This window comes from Chaetodon trifascialis, chromosome 20, assembly GCF_039877785.1.
Source record: "Chaetodon trifascialis isolate fChaTrf1 chromosome 20, fChaTrf1.hap1, whole genome shotgun sequence".
Lineage (NCBI taxonomy): Eukaryota > Metazoa > Chordata > Actinopteri > Chaetodontiformes > Chaetodontidae > Chaetodon > Chaetodon trifascialis.
Genome location: NC_092075.1, coordinates 4,958,356 through 4,976,029, shown reverse-complemented (window position 1 = coordinate 4,976,029; position 17,674 = coordinate 4,958,356). Strand labels below are relative to the sequence as shown.

At 43.8% G+C, this 17,674-nt stretch overlaps 1 protein-coding gene across 1 annotated transcript; it reads left to right on the top strand.

Moving 5' to 3' along the window:
• Nucleotides 1-9,278: 9,278 nt before the first annotated feature.
• Nucleotides 9,279-17,410, top strand: LOC139348773 (protein CutA homolog). Its single transcript, XM_070989106.1, has 7 exons — nucleotides 9,279-9,350; nucleotides 9,504-9,627; nucleotides 10,135-10,283; nucleotides 11,149-11,208; nucleotides 12,017-12,062; nucleotides 12,163-12,212; nucleotides 15,191-17,410. Exons 2-7 carry the CDS (start codon nucleotides 9,523-9,525, stop codon nucleotides 15,291-15,293), a joined length of 513 nt encoding a protein of 170 aa, XP_070845207.1. The 5' UTR covers nucleotides 9,279-9,350; nucleotides 9,504-9,522; the 3' UTR covers nucleotides 15,294-17,410.
• The last annotated feature ends 264 nt before the right edge of the window (nucleotides 17,411-17,674 follow it).

The following is a 17,674-nucleotide window of genomic DNA, read 5'->3' as shown; positions in this document are numbered from 1 at the left end:
TCTGGAGCAGCAGTCCCAGAAGAGACACCGAAGGAGCCCCCTTCTCCCAGTTACAACAGAAATAAAATCGTTTGATCTCTGCCGCTCCTGCTTCTATTGTTATCTGCTGTAAGCCTCCACCCTCCCGACTACGCTCACTGTAGCACTGTGAAACTGTAGAGGCCAACAAATATGTGCAGATAAATAGGCAGAGCAAATATGTTTACTCACGCAACCTGCAAAATACTTTATACCACCAGGGACACAGTGCTAATTTGTAGCATTTTTATACACCTTCCCACTTTAATTAGCACTTTTGGAGAACAGCCTCCTCCTATCAACACCACCACCACCACCCAGTCACACACCTGAGTTTGCCTGGTTTCTCTTAGCATTTAACGGACAGTAGCCGCTTTATTCTTTTCATCAGGAGCCCTGTTTAGCCAAGCACATCCTCCATCACTGGTCCAATGGCATCTACAGATGTTATGTTATAAGAGAGCTGCAGCTGGAGGGATATCCACATTTTGTCACACATCACAAAACATAAATAACAGTTTTTGATAAGTTAGAGCTGTCCAGTTTCAAAATAATCCTTTTTCCTGTTTTTTAATCAATCTGTGTTGGCTGCACCTCGCTGAGACTGACTCAGAAGTGTGAATGGTGACACGAAACAGAAAATGATATTATGACTATTCCAGTTTTGGCTGCATGTTTGGTCTGGCTGGTTTAATTTTAGCACGGCCCAGGTTACCACACATTTTCTGATAGATACACCCACAGTTTCAAAGACGCTCCGCAGGGCCTATCAGCAAAGGGAGATGATATTTTGACAAAGCCTGTTTTGAGAGGGTCTGTCTAACACTTCACATCTGTGTTGGCTGCATCATCTGGACCACGGCAAACCAGTCATAGTCGCCTAATCGATAACACACTCAACATATTGACCAGGTCTTTAGGTTAGACTACTTCCTAATGGGTCGGGACACCTGTGTTTGCTGTACTTTGCAGATTGGATTGTTCATGGCTGATACCAAACATCCTTATCAGTGTCTGGTCAGACACACGTGTGTGAATGCAGCATCCTCTTAAGCTGGTAATTTCCTTATCACTGTGCTGCATGAACCAACTCGTTCATTAGCATCGATTTCCCTTTGAATGGCCCCAAAAAGGGGTCCTCTGTCAACCGTTTGCCTCTATCTCTTATTCTCTTTTTCCTCCTTGTTCTGTCCTAACCTTCCCTGCTCCGGCTCTCCTCTGGCTCTAAAGGGACCCCTCCTTCTGGACGCTACAGTAGGTGAACTCTTGTTAATTGCTCACAGCAGTTGGAGGTTATCAGCTGGCTGGCAGTGAAGCTCTGAATAATAAGCTGAGCTGAACAAGGCCCAGGTGGAAAACAATTAACACAGGAAAGAAGCTGCTGCAGAGAGGATGAAGAGTAGTGGCCCAAGAAAAACACGTCTGAGCCTACAGCAAGGATGCATGAAACTGTTTGCATTTATGACGACAACTCTGTGTATGCACAGAAGTACGTGCATGCATTTATAAAGCCACATATGTGCATAGTTCTGTTTTAATAGTCTTAATTAGAAATGGGCATATATGACCTTCAGTCACCTATGGAAACCTATGCTCACTCTATCTCATTACATCTGTTAGCAACGGCAGAGAAGCAGTGAAATTTCACTGATTGTGTCAGATCAGCAAAGTTCTCCAACCGCACCGCAGCGGCTGTCATTACACATGCACAGCTGTGGCTATTTATAGCATCCGTGTCATTACGTGTATCTGTAGACGAGCATCGTCTCGGTTAACAGGGTCATCACTGTTAAACGTCAGAAGGAATATCCATTTATAGAGCTCATATTTAATTAAAGTGCTTCACAGTTTGGGATCAAATAAAAAGATCAATAAGAGGAACATGATGGATGAAATGTAAATAAAAAGAATGCTGAAATTCATCACTGAACAGGCTGAAAGAATGATAGCTATTCAAGAAACTGGCAAACAACCTAAACAAACCTCATATTTTATGTCCATCTTATCATATCACCCGCAGCTACAGCATCCAAGGTAAAACTGTGCGCACCTGGTCCGAGGTATGTGTGTGCACATTCTTTTATAAATACCAGTTTGAGAGTAGGAACTGGCATATGTATGTTTTTTTTGTGCACAGCCATTATTTATACATCTGGCCCCAGGCTGGTAAAATAAAAGTTCAAGTTTACTCAAGGTTGAAAACAGGTAAAAGTCAAAACCGGGTATGCAGGATGGTGAGGCAAACTTATCCAACAGGGGATCAGGCTAGAGAACAGGACTCCAGAAGAGCGGCAGGGGTCGTAAGAGAGAAATCTTAGGCGGGCAAAGAAAATGATTGGACCACTAAGGCAAAAGTACAATAAAAAATGTGGTGGGGAGTGAGTGGAAGTGTGCTGGCACGCTGCTGAGCTGCTGCCGTAGACCTTACATGTACGTAGCCATCAAAAATGAACATTGTGCTGTATTGAAGAGTTGAAACTACTGATTGAGACCATGAACTCATTAAAAAAAACATTTGCTGAGATAATAAATCAAATGAGAAGTGGAATCATTTTCTCATAGGCTTCCACCAGTAGAGTCGCCTGCTGGCATTCTGCTGTCCACATTAGCTTCAATTTTCAGACCCATAAGCTCAGTCCACTGCATCACACAGTCTGCAGAGGTGGCAACAGGTGTGCAGGGAGAGCCTGGTTGAATGGCAGGAATACAGGGGTTACTGCCGTGCAGGTGCATAAAGGATGTGGCAGCGGTGTGTGAGATAAGGAATGGGCTACCATTGTGACTTATAGATGGAGGAGAAGAGATTAGATGAAGTGGTTGCAGGTTTATGGGTGACTCAGATAGGATAAATGGGAGCGGAGGTGGTTGGTTGGCTGATTAGGTGGTGTACATAACATTTTGCCCTGAGCATCCCTCTGGCTGCCCTTTTTGCGGTGATTCCTGCATTTCCATAATGCCACAGCCTGATGGTTGAGTGTCTGAGGCTGACACACACACACACACACACACACACACATCTACATACACCCAGCTCAAAGTCTGATCTGCATTGGATGGCACATGAATGTGTTGTTTTCCAGCACCACGTTTTTCCAAATGACCTTGCCTTTGTGAACAGAATCTGCAGAGCTGAACATTTCAAGGTTTGTTTTGCTTCCATTCATTTATATGTATTATCTGAAAATGGATGCATGTCTATGCATTGAGCGTGCATCCGTGCATGCATACTGTAAGAGCACGACACACCCAAACCAAGCACCCACCTGTTTGTGTCAGTTTTTAAGGTATGAGATTCGTGTGATTGTATGTGTCAGTATGTGTGCCTGAGTGTGTATTTCGATTCATTATTTAAAGTGTAAGAGTCGTCAGTCATGGCGCCCCTGTAGAAAACATTTGGACCAAGCACTTTTGAGATGATTTGAGGGATATAAGCGAAGAAACGGTGCAGCCGAGAGCAGCGTTGTTCTCTTTTTCCAGCTGTAACCCCCTTTCGAGCTCATCCACGCACACTCGTCTTCCATCAAGTCTCCACTGTTCATCCTCCACTTTCATTGCCTGCAGGCACTCTAACTTGGAGTCTGAACTTATTATGCTTCTCCCTTCTCTGCATTTTGGTGCACTCAGCTTGTGAATAGAGAGGGAATGAGCTCATTCCACCTGCGTCAGCACGAGGAATGGTTATGCTGCAGACGGCTCGGTGAGGAAAGTGTAATGAGAAAGCTCAGGTTTTCCTGAGGTGGAGGTGGCCCCCCGCGTTCAGGATCGACTTCTCCCCTCTCAACCAATCAAGCATGACGTGATTTAAGCCTCCTGCCGCTGCAGGTGAACTCCATGAGAACAGATTTATGAAAATGTTTAACTTTTTCCTGTAAGATTGCTCCGGGCTCTCTGTTCTCTCTCAAGCCCAATCAACCAAAACGCTCCATTTTTCTCTCTTTGTTTCTCCTCTTATCCTCCTTCAGTCAGCCTATCCTCACTGTGTCTCTCCATTTTGGACACTATCACACCTTTGTCCTCACCTCCAAGAACTAGGGAAAAAGGGATGACAAATCTTACTTCTCAGCAGGGATTGCTGGAGGGATTTTTTTCATTGATGATGTTGATTCTTTCATGCTGTGTTCCAGGAAGGTAATGCTCCCATACTCTGCTTTCTCCCCGCGGCAAGCATTGAGCTTAAACGCTTACCCATGGTTTTGGATATGAACAGTGTGCTTATGCTGCTAAACAAACATAAATACTCTATTTTTGCAATCTTTTCTGGAGAGCACAGACGAAATAAACAACATGACAGTCAGCTCGGTTTTCTGATAAATGGCCTTGTGTGCTCCGCTTGCTGTGACATAGAGGGTAAAAAAAAAACAAAGAAAGAAGAAGATCGAGGAAGAGAATGGAGGGAAGATGACAAGATATGGTGTTTGTCTGATCCTTGAGAGGGGAGAGGTTTCATTACCTGAGGGACTTCAGCAGGGGATGTCTCGGCGGTGGTGTATTTTTTTCTCACTGCTTGTCAGAGTTGTGGTGCTGCTACATACACTTGTGTGTTTTTAGTCACTCAGGGATTTCAGTGGCGCCAGCAGGAGCCACACAGCCCAGGAATCAGCTGTGATGGATGACTTTGTCTGTCCAAGAGGATGGAGGGGTCACCGGGGTTCACAGCAGTGATGGAGACACTTCCCTGCTCAGCCCCCATGACTTTTTTAATTAACCTCTTTGGGAGGACCAGTCTCTTCCTTTAGAGGTAATCACAGTCTGGAAAGTCCCTTCATTAGGACTTATCTGACCTCTGTATGTCCACTGGTGTGTACGGATTCCTCCCCTGCATCCTCTACCTCTAATTCAATGCAGTAATGACAGTGCCACACAGGGAGGGAGGCAACAGCAGTGAGAGGCTGTGGGAGATTTAGAAATGTACGGCGTTTTCATTCTCTGTCACCTCTCCGTTTCTGTGTTCACGCACCTCAAGTCTTTGTTTTCTGGTCTCTATTCATCTGCCTAATTCTCCCAGCTAGATTTTGGTTTATTTCACAGTGAGCTCCATTGATCCCACCGAGAGACAATCGCAGGCAAGGCACCTCTTGCCAGACGCCTTTGTACCTTTCTTCTTCTCCTCATCTCTCATTTTCTCCTCTGTGCTCTGTGGATTTTGTGGCCTCATTATCAGCGGCGGCTGGTGAGTCAAGAAATTGGAGGACAGGAAGAAAACCAACCTACCACATCATGTTAGTTTACACTAGTTGGCTCACAAGATTTCTTAAAAACTTTTTTTTTATTCCCTTGTTTGCAGATTAACCATACAGGTATAAGAGAGTATTTATGAAGGGTGTGGATGTACAGGGCCATCAGGCAAATAATAACAAACTAGAGTTGCCAATTTATGAGCCGATGCAGTCTAATACAACAGCATTTCAATAAAGGTTATAAATAAAGTTTTTGGAGAGGTGTTGAATCAACTTTATGGCCATTTTGGAGGCTGTTTGTGTTGCTGTTGAATCACACTGCATTATCAACCCTCACTATAGCAAATACATGCAGTCAATAGCTAGGAATTATAGCACGGCTGTTGTGCTATGCTGCGTAAGATTTAGCTTGTGCACATCATAAAGAGGCATCTGAGCAAGACAAAACACACACATGCTTTTTGTTCTGGCAAAAGAAAACATCCCACAAGCTGTTTGTCATTGGTTCACCACGCACCCTCGATGGCTCTGTCAACTTCCTGGATGAACAGCTGCGGTTTCATGCCCGGTGTGGCTGTGTGCTCCCAGGTGCTTCCTTCTGAAGGTACCCCCAGTCTTCCAGATCAAAGTCATCATCCAGGAATTTTGAAATCCATTTTTTATCAAAATCCAGAAGTTGGTTTTAAATGTACAACTTGAAGCTTTAAAGGGAACCTCCCCCAAGCTGTGCAGCAGTCCGTCGCTCAAACTGAGATCCAGCCCCAGGTGAAGGGAGCGCAGCAGCAGGTCGGGCCCCACTCCATAGTCCTGCTGTGAGTCCAGCCCAGACAGCTGAGGGAGTGAGGCCCAAGGCTGCACCAGCGGAGCGGGGCTCTCCATCCACACCCCAGCAGCATCCTACCGCCCCGCTGTCCAAATCCATTCCTGCCTTTAGCTCAACAGTCCATCACGGCTGCTACAACAAGCTAACTGCTGGCTAAGTAGCTCACAACTGTGTTTTGGCCACAGACTGTATAAAACATGGGCGTAGTTGTGATTTTACCATAGGTAATTATGCATAACTTTAATCCTTATTGTAATTTGAGTGAGTTATATAAAAATTCACCCTGAGAACAGTTGTCCAGAAATCAGCTACAGAGATTAAAACTGTGACACCACACTGCAAACATGCTTATTTCTACTAAAGTTGGCCATTTTAATATGGGGGTCTATGGGGACTGACTTGCTTTTGGAGCCAGCCTCAAGTGGCCATTCGGGGAACTACAGTTTTTGGCACCTCGGCTTTGGCTTCGTTTTTCAGCCGCAGATGCTGCCACTTGGTTTTGGCCAGTACCAGATGAGCATGAAAAAAAATTAACTAAATCAAACTGATGAAGAAATCCTACCCAAAGGAGGACAGCAGTAGCCCCTGCTCGTCTCACAGACTGCCCTTTCCCCTCCTGCCTGCTCTGCTGCTGTCACTGTTAAAGCATTTCAGACAGAATTTGGTCATTTGCTTGGTGTATTTCAGCCTCTTTTTTATATTTTGATCTCCGTCTTGCCTCTCAAAAGCAGAGGAGGAGCATCCTCTTCTGCCTCTCCGGACCAGTCTCCCCTGCTCATTATATATAAACCGACAAGAAGCACAGACAGAAATAAAAATTATCCTATTTTTCACATTAGACTTCTAAGGGACAAACAGGCCTCAGCGGTCCTTAGGGGAAGCGAACCCCTCTGAGTGATGCCCCAGAACAAGCAGATCAAACGCCTCTCCTCCGGCTCCTCGCCTTTCTTCCTATCTCTATTTTGGTGTGCTTCTTTCATGTTGGGGAACAGTGGCTTAAGTGGCTCTATTGGAGCTCTCTGATGGGCTCTCAAATGAAGCCTGTGTGAGCTTGGGAAATAAATTGGTTTGTTCTTGGACTGTGATGCCCGTGGCGCCCCCTGCTGTTCCCTCTCTGATCTGTGCTGTGCCCGATGAAGGGGTTGAGTGGGTGGTGGGGGGGTGCAGGCAAAACAAAGTACACAAGGCTGGCAGGGAAGAGGTCAAGAGAAAAAATTGAATGGGATGAGTCATGCGACTTGCTTTGTCGGAGCATTTACATTTCATTTCAGTCGATGAGAGTTTTATACATGCAGAATGAACTCTTTGCATTTAATTTATTCACAATGGAGAGAGGGGCTATAGAGGAACATGCATAGACCCACAACTCCCCCATGTGGACATCCTGCACAAAACCGCTTTTTAAAAAGCTTCAATGAATTGACTTTTCTATTTCTATGAACCGACTTCTGTCAGCAGCGAAGCCCTAATATTCCAACAAATACAACCAACAAATACAGCTGCAGCTCTGACATAACTTTTCTTTACAAGTCTGTTTTCCTATGTCCAGTTTCCCACCACATTTCTGCTTCATGTATGCCAAAGAAACGCCGGGCAGAATGTATCAGATTGGTTTGCTCTTGCTTGAACAATCCACTTCTGAATTATTCATGTTTCTGTAAGATCTCTGTTCGTCTGTCTTCTGCATTCACATGCAGCCTTGAAGGGTCCTCGGCTTTTCTGTTCAGCTCATGTGAAAGGACGAGTTGCTGCAGTCAGTGTGTGTGGCGGCGATGTGTGTGTACCCATTGATCTGTGTGTTAGCATGTGATTGACCAGAGAATCTGGTCTTAGTGACTTGAACAGGAGGTTACAGAGTCCTTTTCTTTGGCTCTGTATGTTCGCATGTGTTTGATTCTGTTTATCTGCACATGTTATTTAACAGAATAATCAGTGCTTTAGATTTGAAAACAAGCACATCTGGTCCAGGTGCTGTGTGGAGTTAATGATTGCATACCACTGAAAGCCGCTTCTGCCTCTCTTGGAATACCAATAGCAGATTCATTACTCTGCAACAAGTGTTTCTTAAAATTTTATATCATTTCCACATATGGTGTCTTTGAAAATGTTACCATGTGGGTATTGCCTTTAAGTCTTTACAGTTTAGAACACTTAGACCATAACGTGCTGTTATTATATCGAATAAGAAAAAATGCCTTTTATATTTGGGCCATTAAATAACACATATACATCCCTTTCATTTGCCAAAAAGTCATTCACAGACAAAGAAGTCTGCACATGTTATCTCACAGTGAAGGTACCTACTGTATGTTTGGGCATAATAAGACCCCAGAAAGGTCTAAATCCCAGCTGGATGTGACAGAGAGAGAGCTAATGCTGTGTAAAAATGTCCTTTCACTTCCATTTAACTAACATTTCCTGCAGCAGATTACTGAGAAAATTCTGTTTATGATCACTTTTCAAGAAATTGGGAAAAGTCAAGAAGTTTCAAGGTGATAAACTATGTTATGTATGTCCAAGGAAGGTCTCCAGGCCTCCAAACAGTGCATTAAGGTTAAGTAAAAGTAGCATGACCTCCATAGAGATACAGCAGTACTACAAGTATTTTGCAACACAATGGCACCTTTGTGTACATAGCCTGCTATCATTTGATAATTATTGCTGCAGCTGCTACATTTTAATGCTACAGCAGGTTGAGATGAAGCTATTTTAATGACTTTCTGGCCTACTCTTGAGTAGTTTACCATGTAACAGTGGATTATTTTTTATAAGCCGATTCTATGTTTTATTTATAAGATTTTAATCTGCAAAGTAACTAATACAGCTGTCAAATGAATGTGGTTGAGTTAAAAAAAAACAAAAAAAACAAAAAAGCATTATTCTGCTCTGAAATGAATCAGGAAGCATAAAATGGGAATAGAGTGCTTCAAAAGTGCAGTACGTGAGTAGATGTATTCAGTTACATGGCATCATTATAGGAGATTTAATATAAGAAATTGTCGTTACTTAAAGATAAATATATGGTTTATGAGGTCTATCTCTATCTCAACCTCATCTCTTTCGATCCATTTTACTCTCCTCTGATGTCGTGAATTCACAGCTGTGTAATTCCATCACAAACACGGCCTCAGGCTCGTGTTTATACTGTAAAGACACCAAAGCCGATTATAACCCAGGCCGGAGGCAGGGCCGCAGAGGTGAGCCGCACATTTGATTGGTCGCCGGCGAACAAGGAAGTGCGAAGCAACCAATTGAACGGCGCGGAGATTTATCTCTGCCTATGACCGCCCGACCTGCTGTACCTGTCAACACAATGCACTTCTTCAATAAAGGTAATGAGTTTTCTGAATGTTTTTCTCCAGCAAAGCGGCTGTTTAACCGCTGCTGAAAAGGTTGTAAAAATAACGGAAGACCAATTGTCCCCTGTGACAGTCTGCGCGCTTTTATGAGCGAAGTTGTGCGCACTTTGTCCCTCTTATTATCAGCACCGGGCGGACTGTGGGAATGACATTCGCCGTCGCTCACAGGATGGAGTGGCTGCTCCAGCGGTGCCACAGAGAGCCTGGCCTCTACTCCGTCTTCCGGCCGGTGCTGCTCATGACATGTCTGGTAAGAGCCCCTGTGATTATTTCTCGGACTTTTCTCGTCATTTCTCATCTGAAAACTTTCAGAAAAGTCTCCAGAAACGCCTGACTGGAAGGCTTTGATGTCAGAAATGCTTGTTGTTAATTGTATTATTTCTAACATATTGGCGTCGGATTGCCGTGCATCTGTGTCTGGCAGTGATGCTGTGCTGTGCGGAGAAGTAGGACAGATTATAAATTGGTCACTGCGTCCAAGTCAAAGCCTATACTCATTTATCTGTGACAGACAGCACCAAAATAATAAGAGGATAAATGCTGAACCCAATCCAAACACGGCAATCCTCTGAGAGGGCAGCAGATAATTACATTCAGTTATATCTTTGCCTCATAACAACTTAAAATAACATCAAACATGTCCAAATCAGTGATGACATGCACGAACATCACCCACAAACCTGATCCTAAACTCTGCAAGGTCAGTTTGACATTTCAGCTCTTTGAGACATTCTTGTCCCCTGATGCACCCCTCCAGCTCTTGGTCCTGTTCGTGTCCATGTACCCTGGGTTGTGGTCCATCGGGGTCCACCTTCATTCGGCCTTCACGGGGAGCTATGTGCCAGGCCACCACTCAGTCCTGCTCGTCAACAGTCCCAACGAACAGGCGGCTAAGGACATTGGCAGGTACAGTCGAGAATCAGACAAGGTCACTTCGGACAGTCACGCTACTGTAAACCTTTTAACTGGTTTCACATGTAATTAAATGATTCAGCTCAAATATGTCAAAGAAAGAGTTCCACATCCTGGGAAACATGCATATTTGTGAATTTCCCCACCGCGGATCGATAAAGTGTTATCTTATTTGCTTTACTGTCGAGGGTTAAATGAGAAAATCGATGCGCAGTTAATGTGGAACTCGAGCTAGCAACTTGTTAGCTTATCTTAGCACAAAGACTAATAACAACTAGTCTGGCCAATGCAAAATCCAACTATCCCTTCAGTCTGGACGCCAATTAAATTCCCCTCCTTTGGTATGGATTTGAAAAGAGATTTAAACAAAGTCAAAGTCAGTCAGCCAGGCGTGAGTTTGACTTTTCTGTCGAGGGAAGAGATACGGCATTGTCAAGCCCACCACTGCAAGAGCGCTGTGTTTGCACTCTCATCTCCTTTGTTGGCATTTTAGCTGCATGTAAATGAGCTCTATTTACCACGTGTCAAGACAGAAAGAAGCCAAAGTGCGGGTGCCAGATATGTAAATCATCTCCTTCTGAGGCACCAGATAGAGGAAGGGGGGGCACGGCTGAGCTGGTGATAAACTATAACATCAGCTGAGCCGCAGCAGAGAGCAAAGTTTGCTATCTTTTTCTGGATTTAGTGCATAAAAGACCTTTCCTGCAGCCTGCTTGAGAAGCGCCATAATAAAGGGCTCCGTTTCGTGCTGTAATTGATAAAGAGCTGGTGGCTCGTGTTTAATTTTTCTTTGCTCTCTTTCCATGTCTGCCCCCTCTGTTTCCATCCACGCTCCCAACCATTCTGTCTCTTTTTCCAGGGCCATCATGGAGAGGCGGCTGGCAGCCAGCATTAACATTCTCTCCAGGACCTCCACAATGTAAATCATATTCGCCCCCCACCTTGACACAACATTGTACCCAGCTGAAGCAGCCAGTAAGCTGAGCAGCAACCAGCTTACTCATAATGTCTTTCACTCGAACACATATGTAAAATCATATGCTCTACATAGCCGGTTGCCTAAGAAACCACAAGCTGAATGGGCTGCATCTGAATGCTTTTATGGGTTTTCCCATCACTAGAAACTAAGTGGCAGTTAGCCTTCAAAGCGCTCATGTGTTTGTTTATGTGCACAGGTTAGCTTTCCTGTTAATGCACAACCACGCCAGGAGCGAGGAAACTCGGGGGGCAGAGGCCAGAGGGTAGCAGGATAGAAAAGGCACTGTTAAACCTGTTAACCAAACAGAGGTTTAGGCTAAAAATAGAGGATTATTTTAGGGAGAGGGAGGGGGTCGGGGTTTGATGTGCGAGTGCAGGTGTGTCATGAACGTTTTTCAGCATTTATTTTGACGTTTCGCACGCTTAAATATGGGTTCTTAGTTTGTGTTGTGCTGTCTCTCTCACACAAATAAAGCACCATGCTTAGAGCAAAGATGCAGCTTTGCGCTTGACACCATAAAAGCCTGTCAGGAGCAGTTTGACAGTATCACTGTAAGTCACTGTGGCCATAATAAATGGTTGGGCAAGGCTTGAATGCTGTGTTCTTCCAGAAAATACCGTTTTTCATGAGAGCATCAACACTGAGTTTAAAAGCTCTGCATCGTTGTCAGTCCCTACTAATTAAAGTCCTTCATGTGCATGCATAGTGCACATCCAGCTCTAACATCTTCTGTTTTCTGGCTCTTTAGGTACTATTGGAAAGGTGAAATCCAGGACGCAAGTGAAATTCTGATGGTAAACTTCCTGAGAAAGTCCTTTTGCGATCAACATGTACTCAACAGGCGTGTTGGAATAGAAAGCAGAACTGTAAGATGAGTTGTCACTGTTGTTGCAGCTGGTGAAAACAAAGACCTCCAGGATCCAGCAAGTCATAGATTACGTGAGGTGAGACGTTGCTTTATGTTATGGTCATTTCAGATGTTTGAAAACATAAAAGTACTCTTAAAGTTTCAGATTAACTCGATGCTTTCTACAGTAGCCATGCATTTAAGATTAAATGTGTTTATTTCCACCTCGGGCCTTGTTGTGTACATAAAAAAGCATATTTTGTAATATATTAGTGTTGCTCACACACTTCCTAATTTAATTTTGCTGTGTGTTAGAGTAATTCGAGGAAGTAGAACAAGATACAGTTGCTTCAGCTGAGTTTTAATAAAGCATCCACATTCAAAACCAGACACTTACCATTTTTGTTGTTTTATCATAGATGCAGCTAACTATACTGTCAAATAGCAGAAGCTGGTTGATGCAACTGTTAAGCCTGTACTTTCACAACTGTGGGGTGCCAGATGCAAGATCCCACATATGCACGACTTGAAATAACCATACCAGTACAACACCATCAAATAACCATTAAGAGATAATCATCTTTCCTCTCATTTAGCCATTTGTCATTGCAGCATCAGCCTATTAGACTTCCTGACGTGCCAAGTTGTTGAAATTGCATCGCTTACAGACCCTGGGTAATGGATTATCAGGACACCCAGCGGAGACAGGCCTCCTTGCAGTGTGACCTCTGTTGTGTTGCAGAGATGAATTTTAAAGCACCTCGCTTAAGTGCTTTAAGAGCTTCCTTTTCCTCAGGAAGCCTCGCTTCAAGTCAAATGCAATAATGGCAAAAACTGGGAAAGAAAGTCCAGGTTGAAAGTAATTGGTATTTGTTGCTGCTACCTGCTTTACCACAGTGCAGACGCCCATTTGCTCTCTGCTTAGCTGCTATTTTTGCTCCTATTTCACGTTTTTTCTTTCTTGTCTCAAACTACAAAACCTTAACAATAACTAAACCCGGTACCCTGAACAGAAGCTTGGTGGACTTCTGAAATTCTCAATTGTGCCCTTGAATGCACAACGCCTCCCTGTTCATCAGAATCGATGAAGAGCACAGACATTGTTGCAGAAGATTGTCATATTCAGACAAGGATCTTCGAACTGGAGAAGCTCTTCTAAACTCTGCTGGTGAGTTAGCTCATCAGAACTCATCTCGAAAAGATTTAAATGAGCAGCAATCTCTAGATGAGACCAAGAGTCACTGAAACAAAACCAGTGAATGCATCTGCTATGAATGGGAATTCTGCCTGCTGGGTGCAAAACCTAAAGATAAGACTGTACTCCCACAGAGGGCAAAATTCATGTATTCAGCTCAGCAAACTTCAGCCTGGGACTTCTGGCAGAAAGCCAAAGGTGGGCATAAACACAGACCACACTCACCTCTGACAGAACAACCGGCTAACAGGTTCGAACCATGAATAAATCTCCATTAGACAGAAGTGAAGATGAAAAGGTGGAACTCTAATAGTGCAGTTAAAACATCTGTATCTCAACTGATTGAGGAACAACCCCAAATAAATCATGTTATTCTACATGTGAAGGCAGCTGATATTGTCAGAGAGATGTCAGATGACCTGTTTAACTAACTGGAGCCCAGTTTGGTATTAGTGGACCACTGCCAATGGGCAACAGAGCGATCAACAGGTTCAGCTGACTCTTATCACTGAATACATGGCTCAGCAAAACCTGCCGTCTGAAGGGGATCAGCTGTATTGATAGCTGCAATCTGTTCCGGGGACGTAGGCGTTTTTTCAGGGCAGGTGGCTTTCATCCAAGCAGATCTGGAGTTTAAGTACTGATGGACCATTTGTGGCTCAGCCTGCGATACCCATCGGTCAGGCCCAAGATGGCGCACGGCAGCCTCGGGACTGCAAAGACAAAACATCACTGCCTTCAGTGTCAGCCTGTTGACAAGCAGCTCATGAATCTCTCTCCTAATTCCTCCTTCCTCTCCCCCGCCTCGCCCCTTGTGGGATTCACTGAACTCATACGTTTAAGCCTCCTGTTACTGCCACGTCATCTGTTTCTGCCCATAGCGAGCACATTCTGTAACACCAGCCTTACGGAGAGTGATGATAATGGATGCCAGTAAACTGCGCTGCCATGTCTTAATTCACAAATCAGCACCAGGGATTTTGCCTGGCATCAGCACAGAGAGGAGAGAAGATGTGAGGACATAGAGGGTCCCTGCCCCAGTTCTAGTGCCCCCAGTACACCTCTTCTTCCTTCTTTCCACTGGGCACCTACTGGCCTGTGCGGTGGCCCGTTGCCAAAGCCCAAACCAGGCTCTTCTTCTGCACTTAATGCTCCTCATAGAGTGAAAAAAATGTACTCAGCTAAATCTGCAGGGATCAAAGTTGATATAAATTACTGACAAAAGAGCTTTAATGAAGTTAACTGTCACATCGAGTGATAATATATCAAGAGTAAAGCAAATGACTTGTGTCTCAGCAGGATTCAGGAAAGCTCGTCAATACTTTTGTCTTCAGTAGGCTTGACTGCTGTGATGCTGCCTTTAAGTCTCTCTCTGAAAAGTCTATAAGCAGCTGCAGGAGAGTGGATCACACTGGCTTCCTGTGTGTGAAAAATGGATTCACACTGTTGAATGGTATAGGGCCAAAATACACTTCTGATCTGCTGCTCCATTATGAACAAGAAAGGCTTCTCGGATCGCCTGGGCCAAGTCTGCTCGGTGTCCCCAGAGTCGCAGCTAAACAGGGAGAGGCAGCATTCAGTTTTTATGGACCGCACATCTGGAGCGAGCTCAAAAGTTTAATTTAGGATTATTTATTCAGATCTTACACAGCACTGTCATTTTTATTATGTCTTTTATATTGCCTTGTGTTTGTTTTATACCTTATCTTAATGCATTTATGTTTCAAGTAAAGTACTCTGAATTGCCTGTTGTCAAAAGGTGCTAGACAAATAAATTAGCCTCGCCCCATACAGAAATGGGTTTCTGCTGTAGAATTCATCTGCATGGAGAAATCTGATGTCTCATCTGACATGTTTGTGTTTGCGTGGGTCCCTTCAAGGTCTGCTCATCCCTATGCAAACCCAGAAGTCCTCAGCTTCCCGGTGGAGGACGGCAGCCTGGATTACATGAAGTGGATGGATGAAGCCATACCAGACGACTGATGCATCATTAAAATCAAAGCTGATCTCTGCATGGACTGCAGCCAAACGAGCAAGCCGAGCCCTGTGCACACGCTGGTGTTTGAAGGCTTTGGGTCGAAGGGTTCAGAAAGAACAAAAGTTCAATACTTTACATTTTTACTATTCTGTTGCTCTGACATTTTCACTGCAAAGTTCACTTCGTGCTGTGGAGATTCACCAGTTTCTGTTTTTACCAAAACCATAGAAAGTATCTTCTTCTGATTGACAGGCAGGTGTGAATTAACACTGCATAACAGACCACCTCAAACATAGATCCGGTCGACCGGTCAGTTTGAAGTCAGTGCACAAAATATTAGGCTGGATGTAACCATAACTGTCCTTCTGCTGTGCACCATTTGACCAAACATGGCGCAAACTGACTACAAATGGAATTTTAAAAATGGATGACAGCTTGAACAGCCTGTCGAAAGTAATCATGGAGTGAGTGAGTGAGATAATAAGGTTCCTGATTTACACTCTGCATCATGCATTCTTTGCCTACGCCTCATTAGGCTTTATTTCTTCTAAACTGTTGCACCTCTTAAACAGATGACATTATCTTTTAACAGCAGGGACCTTTGAGCATTTGCATTTCATGAAACATGCTCTGCAGTTCTGCTTTTTTTAATGCACTCATTTACGATCATATCAATCTTTCAGGTAACCATTTAGGTTTGCCTGTAAGGTGCTTTAAAGCTGTTGACTTCCAGAAAGAGCAACACTCAGAAGCACATGGCAATCTACATGTACCTGTAGCTCAATAGATTATTGATCTGTCAGGCTGTAGAAGATTTCCCTCATTGATGCAAAAGATGCTCGAAGCGACACACAACCGTTTGCCTTGTGCACGAGAGAAGAGCAGCACTGCTGAATCTCAGTGCTGCTCTGCTCCAGGTAAGCTCAGCTTGTACTAATAAAACATTTACTGCCATCTTGTGTTACCTCAGACAAAGCTGAGAACTGCTGAGGAGAAATTAACAAACAGATATGACTGACAGCACTTGGCAGCATTGTACATCTTGACCCCGTCTCCCACTTGTTTTTCTAATGACTTAATTATAAAATGCTTTCGTTGTTTTGTTTGTGTCTGGAAGAGCTGATGCTGATCTGAGCAGGTCTCCCTTGGATAACACATCCTTGATCTCCACAGGAGTCGTCTTGCAAAAAACAAAACTCATATTGAATAACCAGAACAAACTAATTTGCTGATCAGCTCCCGGATACACTTGCACATCTGCAGAGCATCACAGGTCACAGTCTTGTTATCTGGATTCTTGCTTTTACAAATGTGCAGATGTGGTGCATGACCACAGAGGTGGGACATAAGGTCCACTGAATTTTATTATGTGCCTGTAAATTTTCTGTATTTCAAAATGAACACATCTGCCAGGTGTACCATGCCATATTTGCAAGCATGCCGGTCAGCCATGCATGCTTACCTCATTATACAAAAATACACACTAAGCCTCAGTCTGCACAAAGCGTTTCCGGCATGAGGCCCCAACAAAAGAACTGCAGACATGGTTTTGTCGGGTTTTGTGTCTGTGGAGCCAAAATAATCCTGCCCACCAGGTCTGGGGATCAGGCCATTTGGTGGCAGTGTATGTGTTTTTTTGTGTTTGTGAGTGTATTTTACCCCAATGCGTATTCATCCGCTCACAGTATGTGTGCACAAGCCATGTTTGAATACGCCACGCATGCATACTGTGAGTGGCTGTGAGCAATGACGCTGGGTGAAATAAATGCTGCAACTCATCAGTGCAAAGAATGAAAAAGCATCCTGCAATTTGATTAAATGTTCACTAGATGGTGGTGTTTCAATATACATAAAAGCACACATGCAGTGATAACCAGATATTCATGTGTACCATATGGAATGAATGGTTGGCTGTTGTTTTGTACTTTGTTAGAAATTGTAACAAAAACACAATCCACTCATTTCCCAACCTGATATAAGAGCTAATATGAAGATAAATAAGTCTTTCCTGTATATTTGCATCATTATTTTCAAGTACTACCAACCTCAATAATGACTGGTTGCTGTACATCAACCACAGTTTTCACTCCTCTGAATAATAAATAAAGTTTGTCACAGAGTCTTTCTCGCTTGCTATTAATTATTTTGGACTGACTCTCTCTCGACCTTCTCTACATTCAGTCAAAGCCCAATTGGTTGAGGCAGCTAAAGAAATATCATAGATTTCTACATGAATATTATCCAAGTTGAGTACACACAGAGACATATGGCTGGTTCTTTTTCTTCCTGCGTGTCATTAAATTCTCTGTGGGATTCAAAGTTAGGGACAGGGTAATTAAGAATAAGCTGTAAGAAACAGACGCTGATAACATGCTCCCACTGAGCA